The sequence below is a fragment of the Armigeres subalbatus genome, chromosome 2, assembly GCF_024139115.2.
Source record: "Armigeres subalbatus isolate Guangzhou_Male chromosome 2, GZ_Asu_2, whole genome shotgun sequence".
Classification (NCBI taxonomy): Eukaryota; Metazoa; Arthropoda; class Insecta; order Diptera; family Culicidae; genus Armigeres; species Armigeres subalbatus.
In genome coordinates this window covers 268,770,354-268,794,947 of record NC_085140.1, presented here as the reverse complement: position 1 = coordinate 268,794,947, position 24,594 = coordinate 268,770,354, and the positions used below count along the sequence as shown (strand labels likewise).

General features: G+C 38.2%; 3 protein-coding genes and 2 long non-coding RNA genes across 9 annotated transcripts; 2 read left to right on the top strand and 3 right to left on the bottom strand.

The window, feature by feature from the left end:
* Nucleotides 1-227: 227 nt before the first annotated feature.
* LOC134212210 (uncharacterized protein C1orf50 homolog) lies at nucleotides 228-13,346 on the bottom strand. 4 transcript variants are annotated; one of them, XM_062689863.1, is made up of 3 exons: nucleotides 13,241-13,331; nucleotides 12,608-13,172; nucleotides 228-373 (listed from the first exon to the last, which is right to left on the bottom strand). In XM_062689863.1, exons 1-3 carry the CDS (start codon nucleotides 13,251-13,253, stop codon nucleotides 352-354), a joined length of 600 nt encoding a protein of 199 aa, XP_062545847.1. In that variant the 5' UTR covers nucleotides 13,254-13,331; the 3' UTR covers nucleotides 228-351. The 4 variants fall into 4 exon arrangements, with proteins under 4 accessions (XP_062545847.1, XP_062545846.1, XP_062545848.1 ...); XM_062689862.1 differs by having other exon boundaries at nucleotides 230-373; nucleotides 12,608-13,186; nucleotides 13,270-13,331; XM_062689864.1 differs by having other exon boundaries at nucleotides 230-373; nucleotides 13,270-13,286.
* LOC134212209 (protein hook) lies at nucleotides 9,019-12,335 on the top strand. The gene is made up of 4 exons (XM_062689860.1): nucleotides 9,019-10,040; nucleotides 10,586-11,143; nucleotides 11,213-11,555; nucleotides 11,790-12,335. The coding sequence occupies exons 1-4, from the start codon at nucleotides 9,177-9,179 to the stop codon at nucleotides 12,077-12,079; spliced, it is 2,055 nt and encodes a 684-aa protein (XP_062545844.1). The 5' UTR covers nucleotides 9,019-9,176; the 3' UTR covers nucleotides 12,080-12,335.
* Nucleotides 13,347-15,121: 1,775 nt separating the features above from the next.
* Nucleotides 15,122-22,773, bottom strand: LOC134216334 (uncharacterized). The gene is made up of 5 exons (XM_062695247.1): nucleotides 22,648-22,773; nucleotides 22,520-22,578; nucleotides 16,299-17,387; nucleotides 15,700-15,931; nucleotides 15,122-15,580 (listed from the first exon to the last, which is right to left on the bottom strand). The coding sequence occupies exons 1-5, from the start codon at nucleotides 22,679-22,681 to the stop codon at nucleotides 15,417-15,419; spliced, it is 1,578 nt and encodes a 525-aa protein (XP_062551231.1). The 5' UTR covers nucleotides 22,682-22,773; the 3' UTR covers nucleotides 15,122-15,416.
* LOC134216335 (uncharacterized) lies at nucleotides 18,022-20,181 on the bottom strand. Of its 2 annotated transcripts, none has more exons than XR_009980622.1 (4): nucleotides 20,101-20,181; nucleotides 19,713-20,036; nucleotides 19,569-19,644; nucleotides 18,022-19,482 (listed from the first exon to the last, which is right to left on the bottom strand). It is a non-coding gene; the product is annotated as an uncharacterized LOC134216335 (long non-coding RNA). The 2 variants fall into 2 exon arrangements; XR_009980623.1 differs by having other exon boundaries at nucleotides 19,569-19,639.
* LOC134216333 (uncharacterized) lies at nucleotides 21,348-21,775 on the top strand. Its single transcript, XR_009980621.1, has 3 exons — nucleotides 21,348-21,400; nucleotides 21,465-21,543; nucleotides 21,656-21,775. It is a non-coding gene; the product is annotated as an uncharacterized LOC134216333 (long non-coding RNA).
* Nucleotides 22,774-24,594: the final 1,821 nt, after the last annotated feature.

Here is a 24,594-nt window from a genome sequence, read left to right as displayed (position 1 = left end):
CGATAAAAAGTTTAGTTATATCGGAATATAAGTCATGTTCGGGATTTGAGTCAAAACGGTACGATTGAGTTTACGTCAGGTGCTATTTATTGAGCTTGAAACAAACAACGCAACGTTAGTGTTTATCACTCCGATCTTAGCACTACACACCGAGTCTTGTGATTTTAGTTTCTTGTACATCGGCATTTAGCTAATCATCAGGCTTCTCCTAAATTGATGTTCTTCTTTAGAATCTCAGTTTTGTGCTGCATTTAGACATGTCTGAGTTTGGAGCCGTCGTATGATAACATAAAATTTTCACATCAACAGGGGCCACACCATGCGTATTGGAATGGCTGTTGCATCGCAAAATTACTTCAACTCGAGCTTCAACCTAAAACAAAAATGTATATCATATTTTTGGCACAGTTCCCGAATAAAAAATACAGTAGAATAACAATACAATTTATTGTAACACTACTATTAATAACATTAAATTGGCAATAGATTGTATTGTAAATGAAACCATAGAAATACATTAGAATGCATTGTTATGAACAATTTACTCAAATGTAAATGAAGTTTTCGCAATAGAATGTACGGGTTGTTAAGTATCGTAACTATACAAAATCTGAGGTTTTTCCAAACATTGTTTTCGTCACACAATAGAGTGTATGGTTAATATATTGTTGAAATATTCGAACAAAACTGTTCAAAATACAATGGATTGTATTGTACTTGTATAGTAAAACAATACGATTTTTGATTTCTCAGCTGTGACAGCTTTACTGTTCAACAATGTATTTTAAAGGGAAAAATGCATATTTGGCGCTTTGAGGCAAATATTGTTAAATAGTTTATATGCAATGTAAAGAAACGTTTTAAAAGTTATCAATGTATGAATCTTATGTACGAAAATGTTTAAAAAACTATTGCAAGTATTGTTACATTAGTGAATTATGTTGATGTGTTGTATCCTCAGTGTGGATACAATCTGTGCAACCATCAAGAAACAATATATCCTATTGTATACCGTACATTGTATGGTAATTCAATTGTTTACACAATTGAACCAATAGTACATTTTTATCCGGGTTGGAATTAGTTTTCAAATATTAAAAGCTTGTTACAACATTTTTTCCATTATCTTCAAGTCTTGCCTTTTTCAATAACAATATTGTCGGGCCGCCACCAAAACGGACCGCGCGATTGAGCACTCGCGATGCGACGCGAGTCGCGACAATTTGAAATATTTCATTAGTAGCGCGCATCATGCACGAGTTAACACATAGCGACGAACGACATTAAACTCTACAAGCAGCATCAGCACTTCTCAAGTGGGTCACGAACGCCGGGACAACGAACGCCGATAAAAACAATCACAACATTGTCGAGGGCACCGATCGATCTATGCTGAGTGGGCTCAACCGCCGCGGGACCGTCATCGCTGAAATTACATTTTGAGTTTTGAACCTTGAATAAAGTCTGTTCTGTTTTTACCATCGACCGACTCGGATCATTCTTTTAAAAGAACCTCCCCGGTAAAAAGTTAACTGGCGCCCGAATAGGGACCTTGCCAAAAGTGGGAATTGTATAAGTTACAAGTGGTGAAAATCGTTAATTGTTAACAAGTGGAAAAATCCTAAGTGGATATCACAAAATCCGAAAGTGGTTCAAGGAGCCAGTTCACCTGTTACAATCCGGTTCAACGAGCCCCATCACGACAACGAAAGCGAGAGCCAGGACACCGAAGCTGAGAAGCTCGATCGCTACTAGGACCCTGAGTAGCAGCACTGCAGCGGCAAAAAGGAATCACCCGAAGTAGCTGCCTGGTTTTCCCCACCGAGCGAGGCCGCCCTAAGTTACAACCCAAAAAGTCCAGGAATTTCATCATGGTACTGGCATTAATGTAAGTAATTTTTATCATTATTATCTAAAAGTGTAAGTGACAAACCAATTGAAACCAAGAAAAAAAAAACATTTTTTCTCCATCGTCATTACCCATAAGTGAATATCTTTATCCGATCAACAAAATTGACAAAAGTGACAAAATTTCGTTCTACCGAGTGGAAACAAAACAGTGCGACGGTCGAAAACAGTGCGACGGTTGTTGATTTTTTTTACCTTTTGCTTTCATATGAGCAAGAAAATCCAAGTAAAAGCATAAAAGTGTTACTGTGACGAGTAGATTTTATTTCACTCTTCCTAATTGCTAGCCTCACTAATTGATTAACCATCAGTGAATACAGCCAATCTGCTTTTGAAAAAATAATTGATTGAAGATCATGCAGAATTCCTTCAGAACACTGAAGCGTGGACATGTACTTCAGAAACAGAATGGCCACCAACAACGTAGTAAATAATAGCATGACTGCAGACGACTTTATCGCTATTGGTAGAGTCCCAGAATTTGTACGGTCAGTCAACTCATTCAGCGGTAATCCTACTGAATTAGTGGACTGGTTGGCCGATGTAGATTCCATTTTTCGCACTTATAATGCCAGGAACGCTACAGCTGATCAAATCAATCTCCTTCAGAGAGTGATACGGCGAAAAATTACAGGCGAAGCAGCCGACATCCTAAACGCAAATAATATTACGTGTGATTGGGATGAAATTAAAACGACACTTGTTCTCTATTATAGAGACAAACGTGACGTAAAAACTCTAGATTTTGAAATGAACACAATTCAAACACTTCAACACGACAACAACAGTACTTATTATCGAAGAGTAAACGATGTTTTGAGCCACATCATCGCTCCAATTAATACTGATGATACATTGAAACTTAATGCAGCAGTACACATAACCTACTTTCGGGACAAAGCTCTCGACGCTTTTATTAGAGGATTGGAAAATCCTTTGAATATTTTATTAAAAGTACAAATCCGACATCGCTCGGACAAGCCTACCAATTTTGCATGGACTATTATAATATGAACTTTAGGTCTGCACCTTTCAGAAACGAGTTGGGCAACCAACCAACACCTAAACCTAATGAGCCACCAAAGATAAATATTTCCAACGCCCGATCAGGTTTACCACCTCCGCTCCCGCCAAAGTATTTCTTCAAACCAAACCAGCCTCAACCAAATCGTTTCAGATTCATGCCACCGCCGCAAAGAACATTTACTTTCGCCCCACCGCAAAGACCATTTCCCTTTGCTTCACAGCAAAGAACATACCCTTTGCTCCGCCACAAAGAACATTTCCCCACCGGAACCAATGGAAGTCGATCAAAGCCTACGATCGCGAAATTTAAATTATGGAAATCGCCCTCCAATGAACATGAAACGTCCTCACCCTCCTTCCCAACAACATACAAATTTCAAAAGACAAGCATATCCACTTGAGGATACATACCAAACGTTTGAAGAACAGTATGACTACTACGATTACGACCCATACTATAATTATGACACTGGATACGACTCATATTACAAACGAAGAAACACAGCAAGAAACAGAAACCCAAAACATACTCGACGCCAACGTTCCGTTAAGTGACGAAAATAGTGCTGTTCAAAATGATAGTAACCTTGCATCTACCAATTTTTTAGAATGGACCCCAGAGTGGTAAGTATGCCATATATAATGCTGAAAACCACTATCGGAAATTTTCCTTTTTAATTGATACAGGCGCTAATATTAATATTATTAGTCCCAAATTAGCTTACACTTTCAAAATGCGAAACCATATAAACTACATGCAAGAAATATTTCTAGTGCAAATGGCAACTTCAATACTTCTTCAGCAATTAATATTAATTTTTTTCACCAAAATTGACCATACGGCACAATTCATACTTCACAATTTTCATAACTTTTTCGAAGGAATCATCGGAACCGGCATACTAAATACATTAGGTGCAATTGTTGACTTGGCAAACAAAAATTTAACATTACAATTAGGTGAACAAAACTGACCATACCCCTCCTGTCCTACATTCCCCAACGACAAGCATCGAATAGCTTAACTGTGACGACACCCGACACCTTTACGGCGACAAAATTGAACTCGAACGTACTGACTGCAACGCGGATATACAAAGCAATAATGCATTAGACCCAACTTCATTCAGAACAGCTCATCTTTCAGAGAACCAAAACAAAGCATTGCTAAATGTACTCCAAAAGCATGACTACGCTTTTCATAAGCCTGATAATAAACTTACATGCAGCACGGTAGTTGAATGCTCTATCAACACCATCGACGATATCGCGGTTCACCAAAAGGTTTATCCATATCCAGCAGCGTATGTTGACGAAGTCAATATACAAATAAATAAACTTTTAAATGATGGGATCATTCGTCCCTCACGCTCTTCTTGGACGTCACCCGTTTGGATTGTTCCAAAGAAAACGGATGCATCGGGGATAAAACACTTTCGTATGGTAGGCGATTATCGTAGGTTGAACGAAAAAGCCATATGAGGCCGTTATCCCATGCCGGAAATTAATTATGTATTGGACCAATTGAAAGGCCAAAAATTTTTTTCAACTCTTGATTTGGCATCTGGTTTCCACCAGATCAGAATGAAAGAGAGCGACATCGAAAAAACAGCGTTTTCAATCAACAATGGCAAATATGAATTCACAAGAATGCCATTTGGATTAAAAAATGCGCCGGCTATTTTTCAACGAGCCATTGATGATGTGCTCCGTAAACACATTGGAAAAATCTGCTACGTATACATGGATGATGTAATTGTATTTGGCAGAAATTTTGAAGAAGCCTTGACAAACCTTGAAACTATTGTCAAAGCATTGAACGATGCAAATCTAAAATTCAGCTAGATAAGTCCGAATTTTTGCATCAAGAAATCGAATTTTTGGGATATGTGATTGGATCCACAGGAATCAAGGCCAATCCCCAAAAAATCGAAGTAATTCGAAGATACCCACCCTAATTCGATAAAGGAATTGAGATCTTTCCTTGGCATGATGAGTTACTACAGAAGATTCGTAAAGGATTTTGCAAAATTGCTAAACCCCTCACGAACCTTCTAAGGGGAGAGAAGAACATGAGTTCAACAAAAAAATCAAACTCGACGAAGCTGAGACAAAATGCTTCGAAAAATGAAATCAATACTATCATCTTCTGATGTGTTGGCATATCCAGACCATTCAAAGCCCTATATATTGACCACAGATGCATCAGACTTTGCGATAGGCGCTGTACTTTCACAAGGTGAAATTGGGAAAGACAGACCGATCCATTTCGCGTCACGGTCTTTAACAAGAGCAGAAGAAAAACATTCTGTTCCTGAGAAAGAAATGTTGGCCATATTTTGGGCTCTTAAAGTATTCCGAAACTATTTATACGGAGCCAAATTTAAAATTTTTACAGATCATCAGCCTTTGACATTTGCATTATCACCTAAAAATACAAACACCAAATTAAAAAATATGAAATCTTATCTTGAGGAACACGATTACGAGATTGCCTATAAACCAGGTAAATCGAATGTCGTTGCGGATGCTCTTAGTCGCATCGCATGCTCTATGACTTGTACCCAACATTCAGCTGACGATAGTGATGATATGTTCATCATATCTACGGAAGCACCCATTAATGCCTTTAAACACCAGGTAATAATAAAAAGAGGTCCAGACAAAATAGAAACTACTCATCCTTTCCCTAACTATACACGAATTTTAATTCATATAAACGATATTAATGAAAACTCTATATTTCAGGTTCTGAAAGAATACGTTGATCCGACCAAGTTAAACGGATTATTAACTGAGGAAAAAATCATGGGTCAAATACAAGAAGTGTATAAAAAACACTTTACTCAAGAAAACATGTTAAAAATCCGTTTTTCTCAAAAATTCCTCATCGACGTACCGGAAGAAGATGTTCAATGGAGAATTATTGAAAAAGAGCACTATAGAGCACACCGCGGTTTAGAGGAAAACAAAGCCCAAATCCTCAGGAAATATTATTTTCCACAATTGAATAGTAAGCTTCGAGAATTCACGAAGAACTGTCAATTGTGTCAAGAAAATAAATATGACCGTAATCCTATTCATTATCCACTTCAAAGAACCCCTATCCCGAATACACCTTTCCAAATTGTACACATTGACATAATGTTTTTAGAAAAATTAATGTTCCTAACGTGCGTCGATAAATTTTCCAAGTTCGCTCAAGTCCAGCTAGTAGAATCAAGAGCAACCGTTGACATAATGCCTGCTGTAAAAGAAGTTCTCACAAAATTTAAATTACCGGAAATTGTCGTAATGGACAATGAAAAATCGTTTATTTCTGGCGAATTAACAAATTACTTTAATGAAAACAAAATCGCTTCTTATATAGCAGCAACTGGACGAAGTGAGATGAATGGAGTAGTCGAAAGATTTCACTCCACTTTACAAGAAATTTACCGAATCACGAAGGCAGAAAATCCACGAAAAACCAAAACAGCTTGTCGAAATGTCTTTGATTAAGTACAATTCCACTATCCATTCTTGTACTAAATTCACACCCTTTGAAATCATTATTCCAAGCTCCCAAAGTTCCAAAATTATCGAAAACGTTTACCAAAATCTGCAGAAAAAACAAAATCGAGACCTAGAATACCATAACAAAAAGCTGACTCCAAAACACATAAACGAAAACCAGGAAGCCTTTGAAAAGACAAGAAGACGGATAAAAACCGTCCCACGTTATAAAAAAATAAAAATCAAAAATGTTCACAATAGCACTATAACAACTTCTGATAACAGACGAGTCCACAAAAATGACCTAAAAATTCGATACACTTAATTTCGTTTTAGATTTTTACTGTTACAACTCTTTGGAGGCGGTACTCAACAGACGATCGCCATACATAAAACGGACAAATTACCTCTTTTCCTATATGATAAAGGCCCTGGACGTATTCAAATAAGTTCTCATTACTACATCCACCACTTTAATTTGGAGTCATTCAAAATTCACATACAAGATTTAAAATTAAAATTCAAACAAATAGAAGAAAATCAGTTTACTAGTCTCATATTAGATGAATTTAATGAGTTAGATACCAACTTAAAAAATTGTTACCAATCAGAAGAAGAAAAGATGGAATCAGTTAGGAACAGTATGGAAGTATATCGCAGGAAGCCCTGATGCTACAGATCTTAAAATTATCAATAGTTCGATTAATGGCCTTGTTAGCAACAATAATGAACAGATTAGAATAAATAGGGAAATTTCATTGCAAATGAAGGAAATAGTGTATAAAACAAAAGAATCCATTGACTTGCTTAACTCAAAATCATCTGAACTATATTCTGTAAACATATTTTTGAATCTTAAATTCCTGAATGATAAATTAGATCACATTATTCAAACAATTGCTTTAGCCAAAGTAGGGATACTTAATGAAAAGGTATTGAGTCAGACAGAAGTCGAATTACTTGTTAAAGATTTAAGCAAAGAAAACTTGACTGTTTGGAACACCGCCGAAGCACTTACCTACGTCACCACATCAATAGTCACCAACGAACTCGACATCGCCCTTTTACTTAAATTGCCCAAACTAGACCCGAGAGTTTTTAGAAAAATCTTCGTTCTACCAACTTGGTTTAATCGTCAACAAATCCATATTTCCAACCACAATTATCTACACCATGGAACTCAATACTACATCGTAAACAGCCTACAGCCAAAGATCTTTGACGCTAAGGACGCTACACTAGATTCTACAGCCTGTGTGTCCAACTTGTTAGATGGGAAACCAGCCAAATGCGATTATCTAGCCAACCCGACGGAAGAAATCGTAGCAATCGACAACCAACATCTTATCACCAATGTGTTAGGAAATTTTACCCTACACACCAACTGTGGTTTGTCTGAAAGGAACCTGTCTGGAACTTATCTGATTTCGTTCAACAACTGTGAGGTAACGATCAACAATCAAACATTTTCGAACTACAACCAGAATATAACAGGTAAACCGATCCATGTACCGATGTATGGCATTCCCATCGAAAAACAACGTATTGTTGTTAATTTGAGCCTACATCACCTGCACAACCTGCATCTAGAAGCTAGGAAGGAGATGGAGCAAATCCGTTTGAACACTACAAGTATTCAATGGCCACATTGGACAATCTTTGGGGGATTATCATTCTCTCCCGTCATCATATGTGCTGTTCTCTTTTTGTATATCTTTCGTAACAGAAAACCAGAGGTGGAAATTCAAATGAACCAACAGAAGACGACGCCGGAGGAAACAAGGACATTTCAAATTTTGCCGCTGAGTGAAATTGTTCGTACGGAGCCTCACACTGAAGGGGGACAAGTTAACACATAGCGACGAACGACATTAAACTCTACAAGCAGCATCAGCACTTCTCAAGTGGGTCACGAACGCCGGGACAACGAACGCCGATAAAAACAATCACAACATTGTCGAGGGCACCGATCGATCTATGCTGAGTGGGCTCAACCGCCGCGGGACCGTCATCGCTGAAATTACATTTTGAGTTTTGAACCTTGAATAAAGTCTGTTCTGTTTTTACCATCGACCGACTCGGATCATTCTTTTAAAAGAACCTCCCCGGTAAAAAAGTTAACTCACGCATGGATGTACTATCCAGCGCACTAATCAGCAATGAGTTGCGACGTCTGATAACTGCAGATATTTCATTTTATTGAAAACAAATTTTCGATTTTCTACTACACACGGAATAAATAAACAATGTGAAAATGGTTGCATAGATACGATCAGCGTCGATTACAGGTCAGCGTCGGAAGCAGTTACTGTCAGATTTATTTATAGCAGCCGCCATTATGGCGAACGTGGAAAGCTGGATATCTTTGACAGTTATAAAATGTAAAACTCGGGAAATAAATATAACTATAACTGTAACGTTACTAAAGATGCCCTAAAAACGATAACTAGAAAAATAGTTTTATTATTTTCATTTTATTCGGGCTGTTCCATGGCCATTTTTTCAGTGTAGGTACTACTCGAATTTATTAATTATTTTTTTAAAACTTCGAAAAGGAACTTTTGGCAACATTGCACTAATAAAATTTTCTTCTGTCAAATCGACAACAAAACAGAAAATTTGTAATCATTCATTATTTTTTTCTAGTAAAAGAAAATTTTCTACTGTTTTCTCTTCGTATACCCTTCGCCTATAGCAGGAGAGTAGTTCCGTTAGTTTCTCGATTTGTGCCACACAGCGCGCGCGGAATGGAAAGTGACAAGATGGAAATCTACGAATCATTAATCCGCTGGCTTGGAGTGCTCCAACTGTCTGCTCCGCACGAAAACATCCAGCAGCTGAGCGATGGCGTAGCCCTAGCGCAGGCTCTAAATCTCATGGCCCCGGAAATGTTCAGTGAGGGGTGGCTATCGAAAATAAAGGTGGACGTTGGACACAACTGGCGCCTCAAAGTGAGTAACCTGAAAAAGATCATCGAAGGTGTCTACGTGTACTACCAGGATATTTTGAGCTTGAATCTGTCGGAGGAGCTGCGCCCGGATGCCATGAAAATTGCGGAAAAATGTGACGGGTACGAGCTCGGCAGACTATTGCAATTGATCCTGGGATGTGCGGTCAACTGTTTGGAGAAGCAAAAGTACATCACGCAGATAATGGAGCTGGAGGAATCGCTTCAGCGGAACATAATGGCCGCACTACAAGACATTGAATATGTGTGGCAAGGTGTGTCACCATCGCGGAACTCAATCAATGCGTCCAGTTTGGACGTGAAAACGCTACAAGAGGATCGTGACAGCTTGGCGCAAAAATGTCACGAAACCAATAAGAAGATGCTGATATTGATCGAGGAGAAATCGGTTCTCCAACAGGAGATACACAAACTGCAAGCCATTATCGAGCGGTACGAGAATCCGAATCTCATCGGTGACGACGGAACATCGCTTGGGCCCGTTCAGTTGGGATCATCCCGGTACAATGATTTGCGAAAAGTGGTGGACGGACTGAAGGACGACCTGCTGCAGACGGAAACTGCGCGCGATGATTTAAAGATGAAATCCGCCATGCAGGAGAAGGAGATAGCGGACCTGCAGGTCAAGATTGACGAGCTGCATGTAAGTAAATTGTTATGCGTTTATTTCTGTTTCTGTCCAAGTCTGTTTTTGCCTTTCTCGTATACAAAGTATACGTAAAGGCTATATGTTCGCTCCAAAAACAAACTTTTTATAGAAGGCTCGGAGACCCATAGTGTTATATACCGATCGACTCAGCTCGACGAATCGAGGTGATGTCTGTGTGTGTGTATGTGCGCAAAAAGTCTAGCCAATTTTTCAGGCACTTAGCCCTAACCGATTTGCTCGCACAAGTTGCATTCGACGCAGAATCCTGTCCCATTTTTTCCTATTGAAAATTGGCCAGATCGGACTATGGGCTCGGTAGATATGTCCAAAATATTTTTTTTTTCATAGCAAAAGTGCGTAGAAATTACTCACTCGAAAAAAACGAGAAAGGCACCATCACCGCTAGGTGGATTAATCTGGGTTTTTATTTATATTCTCGAGATTTTTCTCCAGATTTTCATCAACAACACATTTACAAACACAACAGCTTATGCCTAAGCGAGTGTATTATTATAATAGTTATTTTTATAATCTTGCAGACAGCATCAGCAGAAATTGCTCAGCTAAAAGACGAAATCGACATCCTTAAAGAGGCGAACGACAAACTGAAAAACTGCGAAACCCAACTACAGACGTACAAGAAGAAATTGGAGGATTACAATGATCTTAAAAAGCAAATTAAAATGCTGGAAGAACGCAGCGCCGAGTATCTCAAACAAAACCTCCAGCATGAAGAGGAAGCTAAAAAGTACTCCGGTCTTAAAGGGCAGGTGGAACTGTATAAGAAGGAAATCCAAGATCTGCATGTAAAGCTGGACTCAGAGATGAGCAAAACCATCAAGACGGAGTTCGAGTACAATCAGGTGCAAGCCAAACTGTCTGTGGTCCAGCGGGAAAAGGATCATCTTCTAAGTGAACGAGACGTCCTAAGAGAGACCTGCGACGAGCTCAAATGTGGTCAAGCCGCAGAGGATTCCGAGAGTGGAAACACCATGTCTAAGGAGCTGCATTCGAATGATGTACGGGAGCGAATTGAACGATTGGAAAAGGAAAATAAAGCCTTACGAGAAGGTCAAGGGGGACAAACCGCCCTTTCGGTAAGTCTTCCTAATGTTATGAAAATGTCTTTCATAAACATGATCTTGCTGTTCTTTTATCTTCCGCAGCAACTACTAGATGACGCGAATCAGCGAAACGAAAAGCTAAGGGATCAGCTGAAGGCCGCCAACCAACGAGTTTTGCTGCTGAGTCAACACCACAGTGAGGATATAAGCTCGAAAAGCGACATGGATATTCAGCTAAAACAGGCTCTCGAGCTGAACGAACAGCGTTCGTCTCAAATAGACGAAGCACAATCGCAGATGACTCAGTTGCATACGAAAATCGCACATTTGGAGGCTGTACTGTCGACAAAAGATCAAGAACTGCTGGCGGCTGATTCGCGCTATAAGAAGTGCGTCGAAAAGGCCAAAGAAGTGATTAAAACACTCGATCCGCGCGCCATCAATGGTAAGATTATCTAGGTTTGTATTCTTCGTCTACTAACACAATCATGCATTAATTAATCTATGAAAGGTCAATTGACTACTGCTTGGTGTGGCTTGGTACTTTTAATGAAAATGTCTATAAATTATGTTTAATTTACTATTAGCAAAAAATTTAATCATTTTTCTACATTCAAACATAAATCAAACTACAGAAAGCATAAAGATCAGCAAAGTCTAACGAATAACGTCTTTGCAGAAGCACTCTTACTGGACAAACCGTCACAGGACGGCGAAGCTTCCTCTTCTTCGGCCACCGGAGGTGACACTGCGACCCTTACTCCAACCAGTAGTACAGGCCGTGTTCCGATGGGTGTGCAAGAAGAGCAGCTAATTGCGACCGCCTTCTACCGCCTGGGAATGACTTGTCAACGTGAAGCCGTCGATTCAAGACTTGCGCTGCTTAGTGGACCGGGCCAGAGCTTTCTTTCCCGGCAACGACAACCGGCCCCGCGCAAACCATTGAATATGCAGTTTGGCAAAAAATAGACAACAAAGTGGTGGACATTGTAGGTAAAACGGTGAAGAAAAAAGGCATTCACAGGTGGTGCCTTGCGAATTATTTAGTAACGTATTTTTATCACACGACCTAGGAATAGCACTTCTAACTGATAACGTACTGTAGACATTATGTGAAACAAAATTTTATTTATGTATTATTTATACATACCCGTCTAATAATTTCAACAAGATTTTATGATCTTTTCCAATAAAGTATCTTTTTTTGTAATACCGCATCATAAAACCTGTTTTTCCTGTTCATGAAACAAAAACCTAATTCTCAACTCAGTTTACTTTTATCTTTTATTAAATACTTCCTAAAACAACTTCAATAATTTAGATGGGTTACCGAATTCACCAATACTTGAATATAATGACGAGAATTTAATCCGCGTATTTCGTCTTTTGCCTGGAAGTCTGTTCTTTTGTTCTATCGGCAAAAAATCCTACAGCATTCGTTGTTGGAAAGGTTTTTAGTTTCATAACATGTAACGTACAGAACAAAATGTGACTTACGTTTCCATAGCTTCCATATCAGAACTTTCTAGTGCCAATAAATTTGCTCGTTTGGTCCCAGACGAATCCAGCAGGTTCCTCGCCCACTTGAGTTGGTTACTCACTTCCTGCAGCTTTTCAGTTGCTGTCCACGTTTGGTCGTGCTCCAAACGATAGCTACCTTGATACGAATGGACGCATCCGTTCGGTCCCCACTCCTCCGGCGATAACATACTGAAGTATGTCTGGCCAGAGTCCCGCTTGTACAGATGGTACACGTGTCCGGGAATTTTCTTAAAATTACAAGCCGCATTGTGCAAATCCTGTGCTGACTGTGTCTCTTCCAAAATCTTGCGCGCTTGTTCCTGAAGGAATTTCACCTGTTCCGCAATGACCAACAGCTTCGCACAGGCATTATTCTTGACTTGAATCTCAGCCGATTGAATTTCCCTCGCCAGTGCGACTATGTCTTCAGCTTCGCGGCGGCCGCTTCGGTAAAGGCTGACGATTTGTGTTCCATTTGGACACGGATTACGTTCCACCAACGTCACTTTAGCCATCGCTTCCTGATACTCTTCGGGAGTTGCTGTTGTAGACATCCTTTTCATAGTAAAACCACTATCACTCGTGTATTTTAACTAACTTTTAACTTACGAAATGAAACCATGCGTAGAATGCGTTACCTTATCATCAGAAAATGCTGATAAGCACAAGAATGTTGAGAACGCAGAATATTACAAAATTTCAAGCTCTATCTGGAATAAGGGCGAATGTCGCAAGAGAGAATTCTCTTCGCCGACTTTCCCTCTTTTAAATTAAAGTGACAAGAAGATGATTTCGTTGCGGTTTTTCCCCTCAGAACGAAAGAAAACAATGAAAACTTGCATTCTGAGGTGATAAACCGCGATGAAACCCTCTGCTTGTCACTTTTATTTAAAAGAGGGGAAGTCGACGAAGAGAATCCTCTCTTGCGACATTCGCCCTTTTACCAGATAGAGCTTGATTTTATAACTCGAACGAATAATATTATTCGCACAAACTGTTGTTTATCAACATTTTTTGTTTAATATCTATATAAAATAATTTTATTATGCGGATAAATTCAAGCTCTATCTGGTAAAAGGGCGAATGTCGCAAGAGAGGATTCTCTTCGTCGACTTCCCCTCTTTTAAATAAAAGTGACAAGCAGAGGGTTTCATCGCGGTTTATCACCTCAGAATGCAAGTTTTCATTGTTTTCTTTCGTTCTGAGGGGAAAAACCGCAACGAAATCATCTTCTTGTCACTTTAATTTAAAAGAGGGGAAGTCGGCGAAGAGAATTCTCTCTTGCGACATTCGCCCTTATTCCAGATAGAGCTTGAATTGACAAGTTCTGCAAACTGCTCGATTAAAAAAAATGAAGACAATTAAGGTGAAGGTTGGTTGAGTTGTGGCATATCGGGACTGATTTGCGATTTGAGGCCAGTATTGTGTATCCGGAATAAATTTATACCGCTTTTTATACCGAAGTTGGATTTTTCTCCAGATACAGGCAACTTTCCCAACTTCGGAAGTAGTGCGCTGGATTCCCCTAAAGATGCGCTAAACAACGCATCCATTAGTTTGACAGATAAAACTTCGGAAGAAAGTTCGGTTCGGAAGTCCGGACTTCCGAATTCTAAGTTGGTGCTACGCCGACAATATCGACTTAAAAAGTAGAGAGGTTACGGAATTTTGTTCAATATTAAGGCCAGTATCGACTTAAAAAGTAGAGAGGTTACGGAATTTTGTTCAATATTAGTGCTGTCCAATGAGCAGCTCGAAGTAGCTCGAAGTTGTTCCCGTCCTGCTCGTTCTTTTTTGTCAACAAATGGGTATGAGCAGGACAGGGAGAAACTTCGAGCTACTTCAAGCTCTCATTGGACAGCACTATTACCAAGATGAATTTTGACAACTGATCTGCATGGAGAAAACTGTCACTTTTACTTACGGAATAATCGAGCAGAACATGTTTTCCGAACACGCTTACTTCAATTCACCCAAATATGGGTGAAGAGTACCTACAATTCCCAAAAAGTGCACATACCTACCCGAATAAAAACTACAATAAAAAAACAATAGGTTGTTTTGTTACAATTAGAAAGAAAACATTAAACTTACAATAAAAAGTATTGTTAAATTTACAATAAAATTACAATATAATATTGTGTGCTCTACCATAAAATTTATTGTTATTAGGACTTTTACAATAGAAAAGTAGGGTTGTTAGTTACCGTAACAATAAAAAAATGCTTTTTTCCTCATATATTGTGAAACGAAAAACAATACATTTTATTGTTTTTGCATTGTAGTAGTTTTTCAACTAGCCAATAAAATGTATTGTTAAATTACTGTTTTTCATTCAAATGGCTGATTGTAAATCTATTGTAAAACAATAAAATTTGTTGTCCATGTTTATTGTCGAATTGAGGTGTTATAATGGTTGATTCATTAATATTCTACTGTAAAACAATAAATCTATATGTCAATCATTGTGAATATAATAAAACAAACGCATATTTATTACTGTGCCACTTTATTATGTTTTATTTTTATTATTGATACATACATATCAAACGTAGCTCAACTTGGCTGAATTTAAAATACAGTAAAATAACATTGCAATAAAATAACTGAAAGAACGTATCACTTGCCATGTAGACATAAATGAGCGTAAACGTAAACAAAGAAATATTGCTCCACTCTCAAATTAGTAAAACTAACTCCTTCTTAACATTTGTATAAAATCAGTAAGTATAACGGAAATAATAAAATATGACAGCACTGGAGAATGTGTTGAGTCAATATAAAATTAAGCTGCGGTATTATTGCGGTTCTGTGCGTGTTTGGCAGCTTTTCTCAGGTTAGCAATTTTTTCAGCAATTGCTTTATTGATAAGGCTTTCATTCGACAGCGTTTTTATTTGTCCCAAATTGTGTACTCCTACTTCCAACGCTACACGTTCACGTGCCTTTGCTGTAAAAAAACAGAAACATTCATATTGCATACATTAAAATAACCTGTTACATTTAAATCAATTGTCAATTTTGGCGTTATGTATTTTGTGAAAGAACCCTATAAAAAATAATACTAACCATAGATGAACTGTAGTTTTTTTGGAGAAATCCCAGGACGAGGAGGATGATCATCTGGCGTATTTTTCGTTCGGTTCGATGCACGACCCTTCACTGACATTTCTCTTAGATTTTCTGCTCCATAAAGATGCATCGCAAGGTTTTGTGCGAATGTGGCAACAGACCTCGAGATAGTATTCACTTTTTCAATCTGCCCCACGGTCATATCAATGTCGGGATCATGTGTGAATGTCTATAAAGTAAACAAAGTTGTATTTTTTATAAGTAAGAACTAAATAGCCACACATAATGAATACGCTTGCTTACGTTTTGACAGTTTTGCCATAGGAAAACGTACACACTTACCTCATTTCACCGTATTCGGTAAATTTTACCGAAATCTCAACAGCAGAACTGTTCGGTAATTTATTTTACAGATTTTTTGTAATTTTTTCCATTGCTCAACTGTCAAAATCACCGAAAATCAGTTAAATTATTTACCGAACAGTTCTGCTGTTGAGATTTCGGTAAAATTTTACCGAATTCGGCGATTTATTTTAAGTGTGTACGCAAATGTACTCATTGTGCGGAACTCTTAAATCGTAAAAGGAAATACTTACATTTGCATTTTCCCCTGTCCTAGCTTTCTTGGCCTCAGCCACTGCGTGGACCACAATATCTTTCAATTCTGCCACCTCCAGTTTGAATCTTGCGTTTTTTTTTCGCGATGCATTGAACAATTCTTTTTGCCTTAAATGTTTGGAGAGAAGTTTGGCATACTTTTCATCCTTACTTCCTTCGTCTTCGTCCGTTGAATCGTTCAATGGTTGTAGCGGTGTTGGTGATGACGGTGATGCAGTTGATGATGGCGATGATGGATACTCAATTGGGGACAATCCGAACGAAGATACTGGCAATGTATTCGACGAAGAAGCTTGTACATGTGGTGACATTAACAATGCCGATGTTTTCTTCGAAGAATGTGCCGGTGCATCAGCTGTTAATGTAACAGGAGGCACTTTTGACGAAGTAGCAAATATCTCAGAGGAATCCTGTGGAAGCTGTACCATGGATGCCAACGAAGAGTTTTGAAACTCCTGTGTATGCTGGTGTATTGCAGCGGGTGTGGCTGACAGTGTTGTTAAATGAACAGCTTGTGGTCCTTTCGAGAAAAACGCTCGTGCAGCAGGAGTTGGCGTTACTGCCTGCGAGGAAGCATCTGCCTTGGAGGCTGTTGATGGAACCAGAACAGAGCTGGTTAACGGGAGTGTTGTTGAAGTTGTGAGCGTTGACAATGATGTTGGTGGTCCTACCGCAACCTTCGACTTTAGTCGAACCGGTTGTGTGCACGACAACTCTTGTGATGAAGAACTTGATGGCGCAGCATGTTCCACTGGGACAGGTTGTGAAAATCTTATGGATGAAATTTCAATATGAGCAGCTGGCGGTGATCGTATAAACGAAGACGCCGCGTAAGGGACTGATATGGTCTCGGATACGGTAGCCGGATCCAATGTGAACTTGGCATCCTGTACGATCATTGTTTTTTCTTGAGATTCTCCTTGGCTTAAATCGAGTGGGTCATGGTCATATTCCGTGAGATCGGCTTGTCCAATACTTTTAGAGCTGACATTCTTATCTACAGCTACGAACACGTGGCCGGTGCTGCTATATTCTTCAGATTGATTATCCGATTTGACCGCAAGCAGCTATATAGACAAAAACAATTTTTTTTATACGAATAAATTATTTAAATAATTTATGAAGAAGATAAGAAAATTGTTCATTACGCAGATGTTAAAATCAAGTTCGAAACACTGATTTGAGCTTAACCGGCATCATAACTACATATCTTCTGAGTAAACAAATGTCACCATATGAACATGTTATTGGTAAGTTGGTGAAATAAACCTGACGACATGTTTTATGTCGTAAGAATGTAAAACAAAATATCTTGAAAAACCAAACAAATGTTAAAAATTGACATGCTAGGATAACTGTCCTATTTTGGACTCCTACACTGCCGGAAAAAACCTTCCGAAGTTCATTAACTTACCTTATGAAGTTTAGCCACAAGAAAATCAATTGAAAATCATAAGGTTGCCTTATGGAACAGAATGAACCTTGGATGAATTTTGCCCATAATGAGACATATGTTCCTCATAAAGTTTGCCTTAAAATTTTCATTGATTAACCTTATGAAATTTCATAAGGCAGTGTTATGAAGTGCTTATTTAGATGGTATGATTTTTTTTATTCAACTTAAAATAAATTATGAATTAAAACCAAGCCGATAAAACGTTTTTTAATAATTATGTATTTATTTATTCACTCCCACTATATTCAGATTCTATTGCTACAGGATTTATGTCATTAGCCGTACGGTAAGATGCGCGGCTACAAAGCAAAACCATGCTGAGGGTGGCTGGGTTCGTTTCCCGGTCCGATCTAGGAAATTTTCGGGTTGGAAATTGTCTCGACTTTCCTGGGCATAAAAGTATCATTGTGTTAGCGTCATGAGTCATGATGTACGAATGCAGAAATGGTACCTTGGCTTAGAAACCGCGCAGTTAATAACAGTTGAAAGTGCTTAATGAACACTGCGAGCTGCGAGGCGTCAAAGTGCCAGTGGGGGATGGGATGCCGATGAAGAAGAAGAAGATATGTCTCATAACAATGCAAACGATCGACTTCGTTTTAAGGCGTGAATGCAATTAACTTGGGTAACGCAATGAACTACAATATCCGAATACATATTAATGAATTTAATAAGCATGTGTAACCGTTAAAAATTGCCTCCGGAGAAACTAATTACGATCCGACACCGACAAGGAATTGCATCCCTAATCAGCTGTTAAGTAGCAACACTTTAACCAAATACCTAGTACATATTACTACTGTAATGTATCAAAGAATGTGTCAAATATGCAGCCTTGGTCCAGTGATACCGACACCGATATGACGAACGAAATAGGTCTTGCAATTTCCAAGTTGAAAGCATCCAAACTTAGTTATTGCTGAGGACATTTTTTGGTTGCTGCTTCGATATTACCATAAACTGCGAGCGCAAGCAACAGATGTGTCGTAAGCATGAACTGTCGTTGGAAACATCCAAGCTCAAATCCTTGCTGACAAACTATGAAAAGGTGTCGTTCAAATTGGCCTGCGTAGAACAAATTTAGTATGCTGCTCGGAATGTTATCGAATGAAGTCGTACAAGAACAATTTCTTCAAAACATTTCCCATCTTCGATTTCCTTTTGCCTTGCAACTTAGTCAGAAATGTAAATTTCCTATGACGGGACAAAAATTGAACTCAGTGATCTCGTTTTGTAGCCGCGCATCTCACCACATGGCTAAGGAAAGGTTCCAACATTAGCATTAGCTCACGAACTGTTGATCAACACGCCACTACATAATTATCAAAAGGAGCTATTCCAAGCAGAGCTTTCTGAATGGTGTCCAAACTGCATGAGATGCTGAAACCGATGTGCTGTTAAAAATGAGTGACGGCATGAAAACTGGCACTGGCACTTTGTGTTGGGTGTTGACCAGTATGGTTCTGAAGTTGAAGCATTGGCTAAATCTCCTCAGTATCTACTTAAAGAATTGCACCGATCACTATATCCTGCATTACGCTCAACGGCTACTACAGATGCCCGAATAGTTGGTTTCCAGCGTGATAGCCATCGGTAACACCGTTTAGTCTAGCCGTACGCATACTTTGATGTTTTGGCGACTAGCTTTGCCGTTCTTAGCTGGTGGTCAAGCTACGCCAATCAGTTCCAGATCGTCCATATAATTCCTGAAATTGATAAGAAAAATAAGAAGTCATTGATTATGAGTATTACGTATATACTGCAATCCAAAGCTTGGAGTCTATTTATGTACCGGAGCTTTCTTCTTAATGACGAGTTCACGAGTTGCTGTTTCAGACGATGATTCAATTCATCGTGGTCTTCCTGTACTGGAAAATGAAAATGTTGTATATAGTTCTTTCTATAAGTAATCCTAAACCTTGTGGCCGAATATTACCTTGATTGTTTTAACCGAAACCTGTCGCTTTCCCACATCTTTCGTCCGTTTGGCTATAGCCACTGATGTCAGTGATCGTACCGAAGTCGGAGGAAACCGGAAAATATTATTTCACAGGAACAGCATCATTCTTCAAACCGTGTACACATTTTGCATAGTAGAGCGCAGTAATCAGGGGAGGCAAAACTGAAGGACTTGTGGAGTTGTTTCCGGCTTTGGAAGACTTCGGGAGAGTGCCTTGGTCGAATCGACTGAATAACCGACACAGGCAGTTGCTTCCATATTTTCGGACATCTTTCTGACATGGCAGTTGTTGTAATGTTGCTGAAATGGAAGGAAATAAAGATATTGTAAAAATTCGTGATTATTTCGGTTGAAACAGACTCACATTGATGGCGTAGAAAAAATGCAGCAGAAGTGAGCCATTTTTTTGGTTAGCTGTCAAGACGATCAGGATGAACACTGCAATGAACAAGGTCTGTTCATAAGAATACCTTATGAAAAGTTTACACAATAAATTCGTATGAATTTCATAATTCAAACTTATGATTCCCATTGGTACCTTATGAGATGAAAATAAAATGAATTCATTGGGTTTCATAAGGCAAGACTTATGAAAATCAAAATGTATTTTCTACCAGTGTATAGGAAGTGCTTCCCAATACAGTATCCCCCCGCTTATCCGGACCTCGCTAGTCCGACGACTCGTTAGAAAATGTCGCCAGGAGGGTCCAAAATGTGTAGGGGTCCAAATCAAGTTGGTTACCCTATCAGCGAGTTGTGAGAATGTAATTCAAAACATGTTCTATAATCAAAAAGCTGTATGTTTAGCCTTTTCATATTTTTTTTCGAACATGTTATGCTTTGTATTTTATCTTTCTAACCGTCATACAACAAGTTTCTTAACTGTACGTTAAAATGTTTTTTTTCGGTGTTACTTGGAAAAAGTGTATAAGGCCCCCAACGCGAAACAGCGAAACGGCGACGGCAGATTTGACTGTTAGCATATATTTACTGCCAAACTTTCGGTTTGCTTCGTCGTTCCGCTGAATTGCGTTTAGGCCCTCCATGGGAATCTAGTCCATGGCTTCATTTTCTTACATTTTCAATGTGATAGGTTTCACGGGTCGGCACAGTACATTTGAGAGGAAAATTCACCCGATGTGTGAAACAACTCCGCATGTATTTTGAATGAGGCAATTCATTTTTTGTGCCGTCTAGTGAAACCCGCTAAATGTATGAGATCGAAACCCGAAACAATACTGTGTATCCGGAATAAATTTATACCGCTTTTTATACCGAAGTTGGATTTTTCTCCAGATACAGGCAACTTTCCCGACTTCGGAAGTAGTGCGCTGGATTCGCCTAAAGATGCGCTAAACAACACGCAGCAGAATTTCGTATGGTTAAACTAATAAAATGTATTGTTGATTTCAATAATCGGTATATTATGGATTCAAAAAAAAAAGATTGTTGATTTTACAATATTTTCTGATTGAAACAACAATACTCATTTTACTTCAACAATATATATTGTTGAAACGAGCCTGCCTAAATAAGACTGAACGTGTAATTTTCTGTGCGCATTTTCTAAGTTTCTCAATATGTCGCTTCAGTAATTAAAAATAGAAGACACTATAGTTTAATTAGGAACAGTGGTATTTTGCAAATATATTATTGGCTAATACGTGAGTTTGAATCGTCAAACTATTGATAGTAAATAATAATTGTGAATTTCAATCATAATTTCAGATTAAGCTAGTTCTGGCTATGTTATCGGCCGCTGTCGTATATATTCACTACTAAACAAATGGCGGGAAGGTCTTTCCAGGTAAAAATAGCATTTTAGCATACGATAAGCTGCACCTAAAATTCAAATATAAACTGTTCTTTGTTTTCCAAAGATGTATGAAATGCCTAAACATAAATTGTCTTATTTTCAGGGTCTTCGTCTGGGGCAGATTGTGACATCCTCTCAATCCATGCAAGAATTACAAAAGCAACAGATCAACAAACTCAAATAACAAATAATATCTGAAGGATTTAAGAATAAACCATTTACGTAACATTATTTTGTTTTTGTTTATTCTTTACTAAATGAAAAGAAAAGAAAATCTCCAAATAAATTATTATTACTTCAACAATATAATATTGTTGAATCGATAATATTCTCGCATTGAATCAATAATATGGTGACTATCATTTCAACAATAATATTGTTGTTTCAACAATAAAATGACTCGTACCAAACAAATTTCTGATTGTAGAAACAACAATATTATTGATTAATTCAATCAGAAAATATTATTAGCCCTGAGTTAACAATATTTATTGTTGAATTTGATCCATAATATTGTTGTTTCTACAATCCATTTTTCTGCGTGAACGCATCAATTAGTTTGACAAATAAAACTTCGGAAGAAAGTTCGGTTCGGAAGTCCCGACTTCCGAATTCTAACTTGGTGCTACGCCGACAATATTTCCGAACTGTGTGGCGAATTATATGGACAATATTGTAGATCCAGTTGAAAACCGAACTGAGCTCTCGCGACAACCGCATTTTCTCCTATTTCCGGATGTCACAACTGCATCGCGAGTAGTGCGCATCTATGCCATAACCGTGAGCCATCATGCGCACCACTCGCGATGCAGTCGCGACATTCGGAAATGAAAGAAAATGCGATTGTCGCGAGAGCTCAGTTCGGTTTTCAACTGGATCTACAATACTCGAAGCAACTCTGCCAATCATAGTTGAAAATGCGGATTACGATATAGGTTAGGAACCGAAAACGCAAACAAATACTTACTGCTTTCTCCAAATAATGGAGGTTAGAAGCTCTTGCTCGGGCTCTTTCTGATGCTTTCGCTGAAATAGAGAATAATTCAGTGAGATGAAAAGATATTTCGAAAAAGCATACATGTTATTTAAGCCTACCATTGTAAACCTTTGCCTTTTTTTTCGGAGGCATTTTGAAACAAATTTTCACAGGATTGTATTATTTATTGCACTCGTCTTCTGTTTCAACGTTTTTTCCCGCAAATGACACATCAGAGAAGTGGCGAAGGCAATGCAAAATATTAAGGTGAGGAGCACCAAAAAAATATAAATTATGACGTCATATTGTACACGGAAGAAATAAACTACCCAATAGTGAGTTTAATTCACCCAACCTCGAACATCCGTACGGGAAGCCAAAATTGAGTAAGGCTGTGAACCATTCCACCGATTCGTTTAACTTTTAGTTAAAATTTGACACTTCGATGGTTATTTTTCCATCGTGGTTAAAATTTTACTCCGAAGCCGACCCATTTGAGTTTTGACAGATTGATAGTTATTCAGAACGAAATGGATTTGGCGCCAATTTTCTCACGAACAAAGTTTAACTATCGAACTGTCAAATCTAACCATGCTCCGAAGCAGGGTTATTTTTAACCACGGCGAAATAACCATCGAACTGTCAAATTTTAACTAAAAGTTAAACGAATCGGTGGAATGGTTCACAGCCTAAGTAGGGTCGAAGTAGTTTGCCTTTACTCCCATGTTAAAAAAGTACCCAACGGAAAATTTATTTACCCAAATGTAAGTTTAATTCACTCAATTTCGACCTCAGGTAAAAAAACTCAAAGTTGGCTTCCCGTATTGAACTGGCGTCGTTGGATTGTTTGGCTCTTTTGTTTTTGACAACAAAAGAAAGAGTGGATGAAAGAGAAGAGAAAAAATAACTCAAAAGTAAGTTTAAAAATACTCAATTTTGGGTACTTTTTTTCTTCCGTGTAGGGTGCTGTCAATCAAGTGGGTGTAATCCATATCTTAAACAATGGGTTTGTTTTGCAGCCAACTTTAAGCAAATGGTCCCAACTGACTTTTGTGGATCCCAATGAGAATCAATCAAATCAGATGTTTGTAAACAGAACAAATAATATACAATAAATTTTACATTGAGATGTTAGCTCCGCGCGCGCGCGTGTTTGTGTGTGTGTGTGTGTGTGTGTGTGTGTGTGTGTGTGTGTGTGTTTGTGTGTCACTTTTTGGAACTTATCGTTGCACAATTTACTCGCAACAAATTGCATTTGACGGGTAAAAAAGATATTTTAGTTAAATACAACGCGAATAAAAAAGTCCAAAAGAATTACAATATAAATTATTGTAACAATATGATAAATTTAATTGTGATTTATTGTAATTCTATTGTCAACATTTTTCTGTCAATAGATTTTATTGTACGTTTATTGGAACAACAATAATTCAATTTAATTGGTACAATAGAAGAACAATAGAATTGAATGTTCATCAATAAAATGTATTGAAATTTTATGATATTTGATTATATTTAATTCTATTGTATTTTCTATTCGGGAGATAAAGATTGTCGCTGTCGTCGTTGTCCGGAACATCTTACATACAATACATACGATTTGGCAGTTCGGTACCCAACATGTTTCGGACAGCAGAACAAAGGGAACCGAAGCGACCATCTTTATGTAGTAGCTACTTTTTTTTAAACTCAGTTGTTTGCTATTCAAAAAATGTCATTGCAATTCGAATGATTGGAAAATATTGTTTTTCAAAGACTCTTTTCACTAAAACTTGCGCTTGGTCTTCATCCTCACCTTGATGAAAATAAATCATTGTCTGAATGTTTGTTGTGCATTGGGCTTTCTTCTAGCGTCTACCTACACGCTGCATCACCCACACTGTTCAAAGCTTGTTTGCATCCACGTGCAGCTATTACTGCAAAATCAAATGTGATTATTTTCAACCACAAATCGTGCGTTCGTGTTCGTGAGAATTTATGGTGAGAATCTAATTAATGAGTAAATGAGTTTCTCCGTGTAACGTAACGCTGTATAAACGTCAGAAATCACATTAGATATTTTCACA

Coding starts and splice junctions, on each gene's coding strand:
- LOC134212209 (XM_062689860.1), top strand. CDS start 9,177: ATGGAAAGTGACAAGATGGAAATCTACGAATCATTAATCCGCTGGCTT. Junction 10,041..10,585: donor TCAAGATTGACGAGCTGCAT/GTAAGTAAATTG, acceptor ATAATCTTGCAG/ACAGCATCAGCAGAAATTGC. Junction 11,144..11,212: donor GGGGACAAACCGCCCTTTCG/GTAAGTCTTCCT, acceptor TATCTTCCGCAG/CAACTACTAGATGACGCGAA.
- LOC134212210 (XM_062689861.1), bottom strand. CDS start 13,194: ATGAAAAGGATGTCTACAACAGCAACTCCCGAAGAGTATCAGGAAGCG. Junction 374..12,607: donor GATATGGAAGCTATGGAAAC/GTAAGTCACATT, acceptor TTTTTGTTTTAG/GTTGAAGCTCGAGTTGAAGT.
- LOC134216334 (XM_062695247.1), bottom strand. CDS start 22,681: ATGCCTCCGAAAAAAAAGGCAAAGGTTTACAATG. Junction 17,388..22,519: donor TCCATTATTTGGAGAAAGCA/GTAAGTATTTGT, acceptor TTGTCTATATAG/CTGCTTGCGGTCAAATCGGA. Junction 15,581..15,699: donor AAAACTACAGTTCATCTATG/GTTAGTATTATT, acceptor GTTTTTTTACAG/CAAAGGCACGTGAACGTGTA.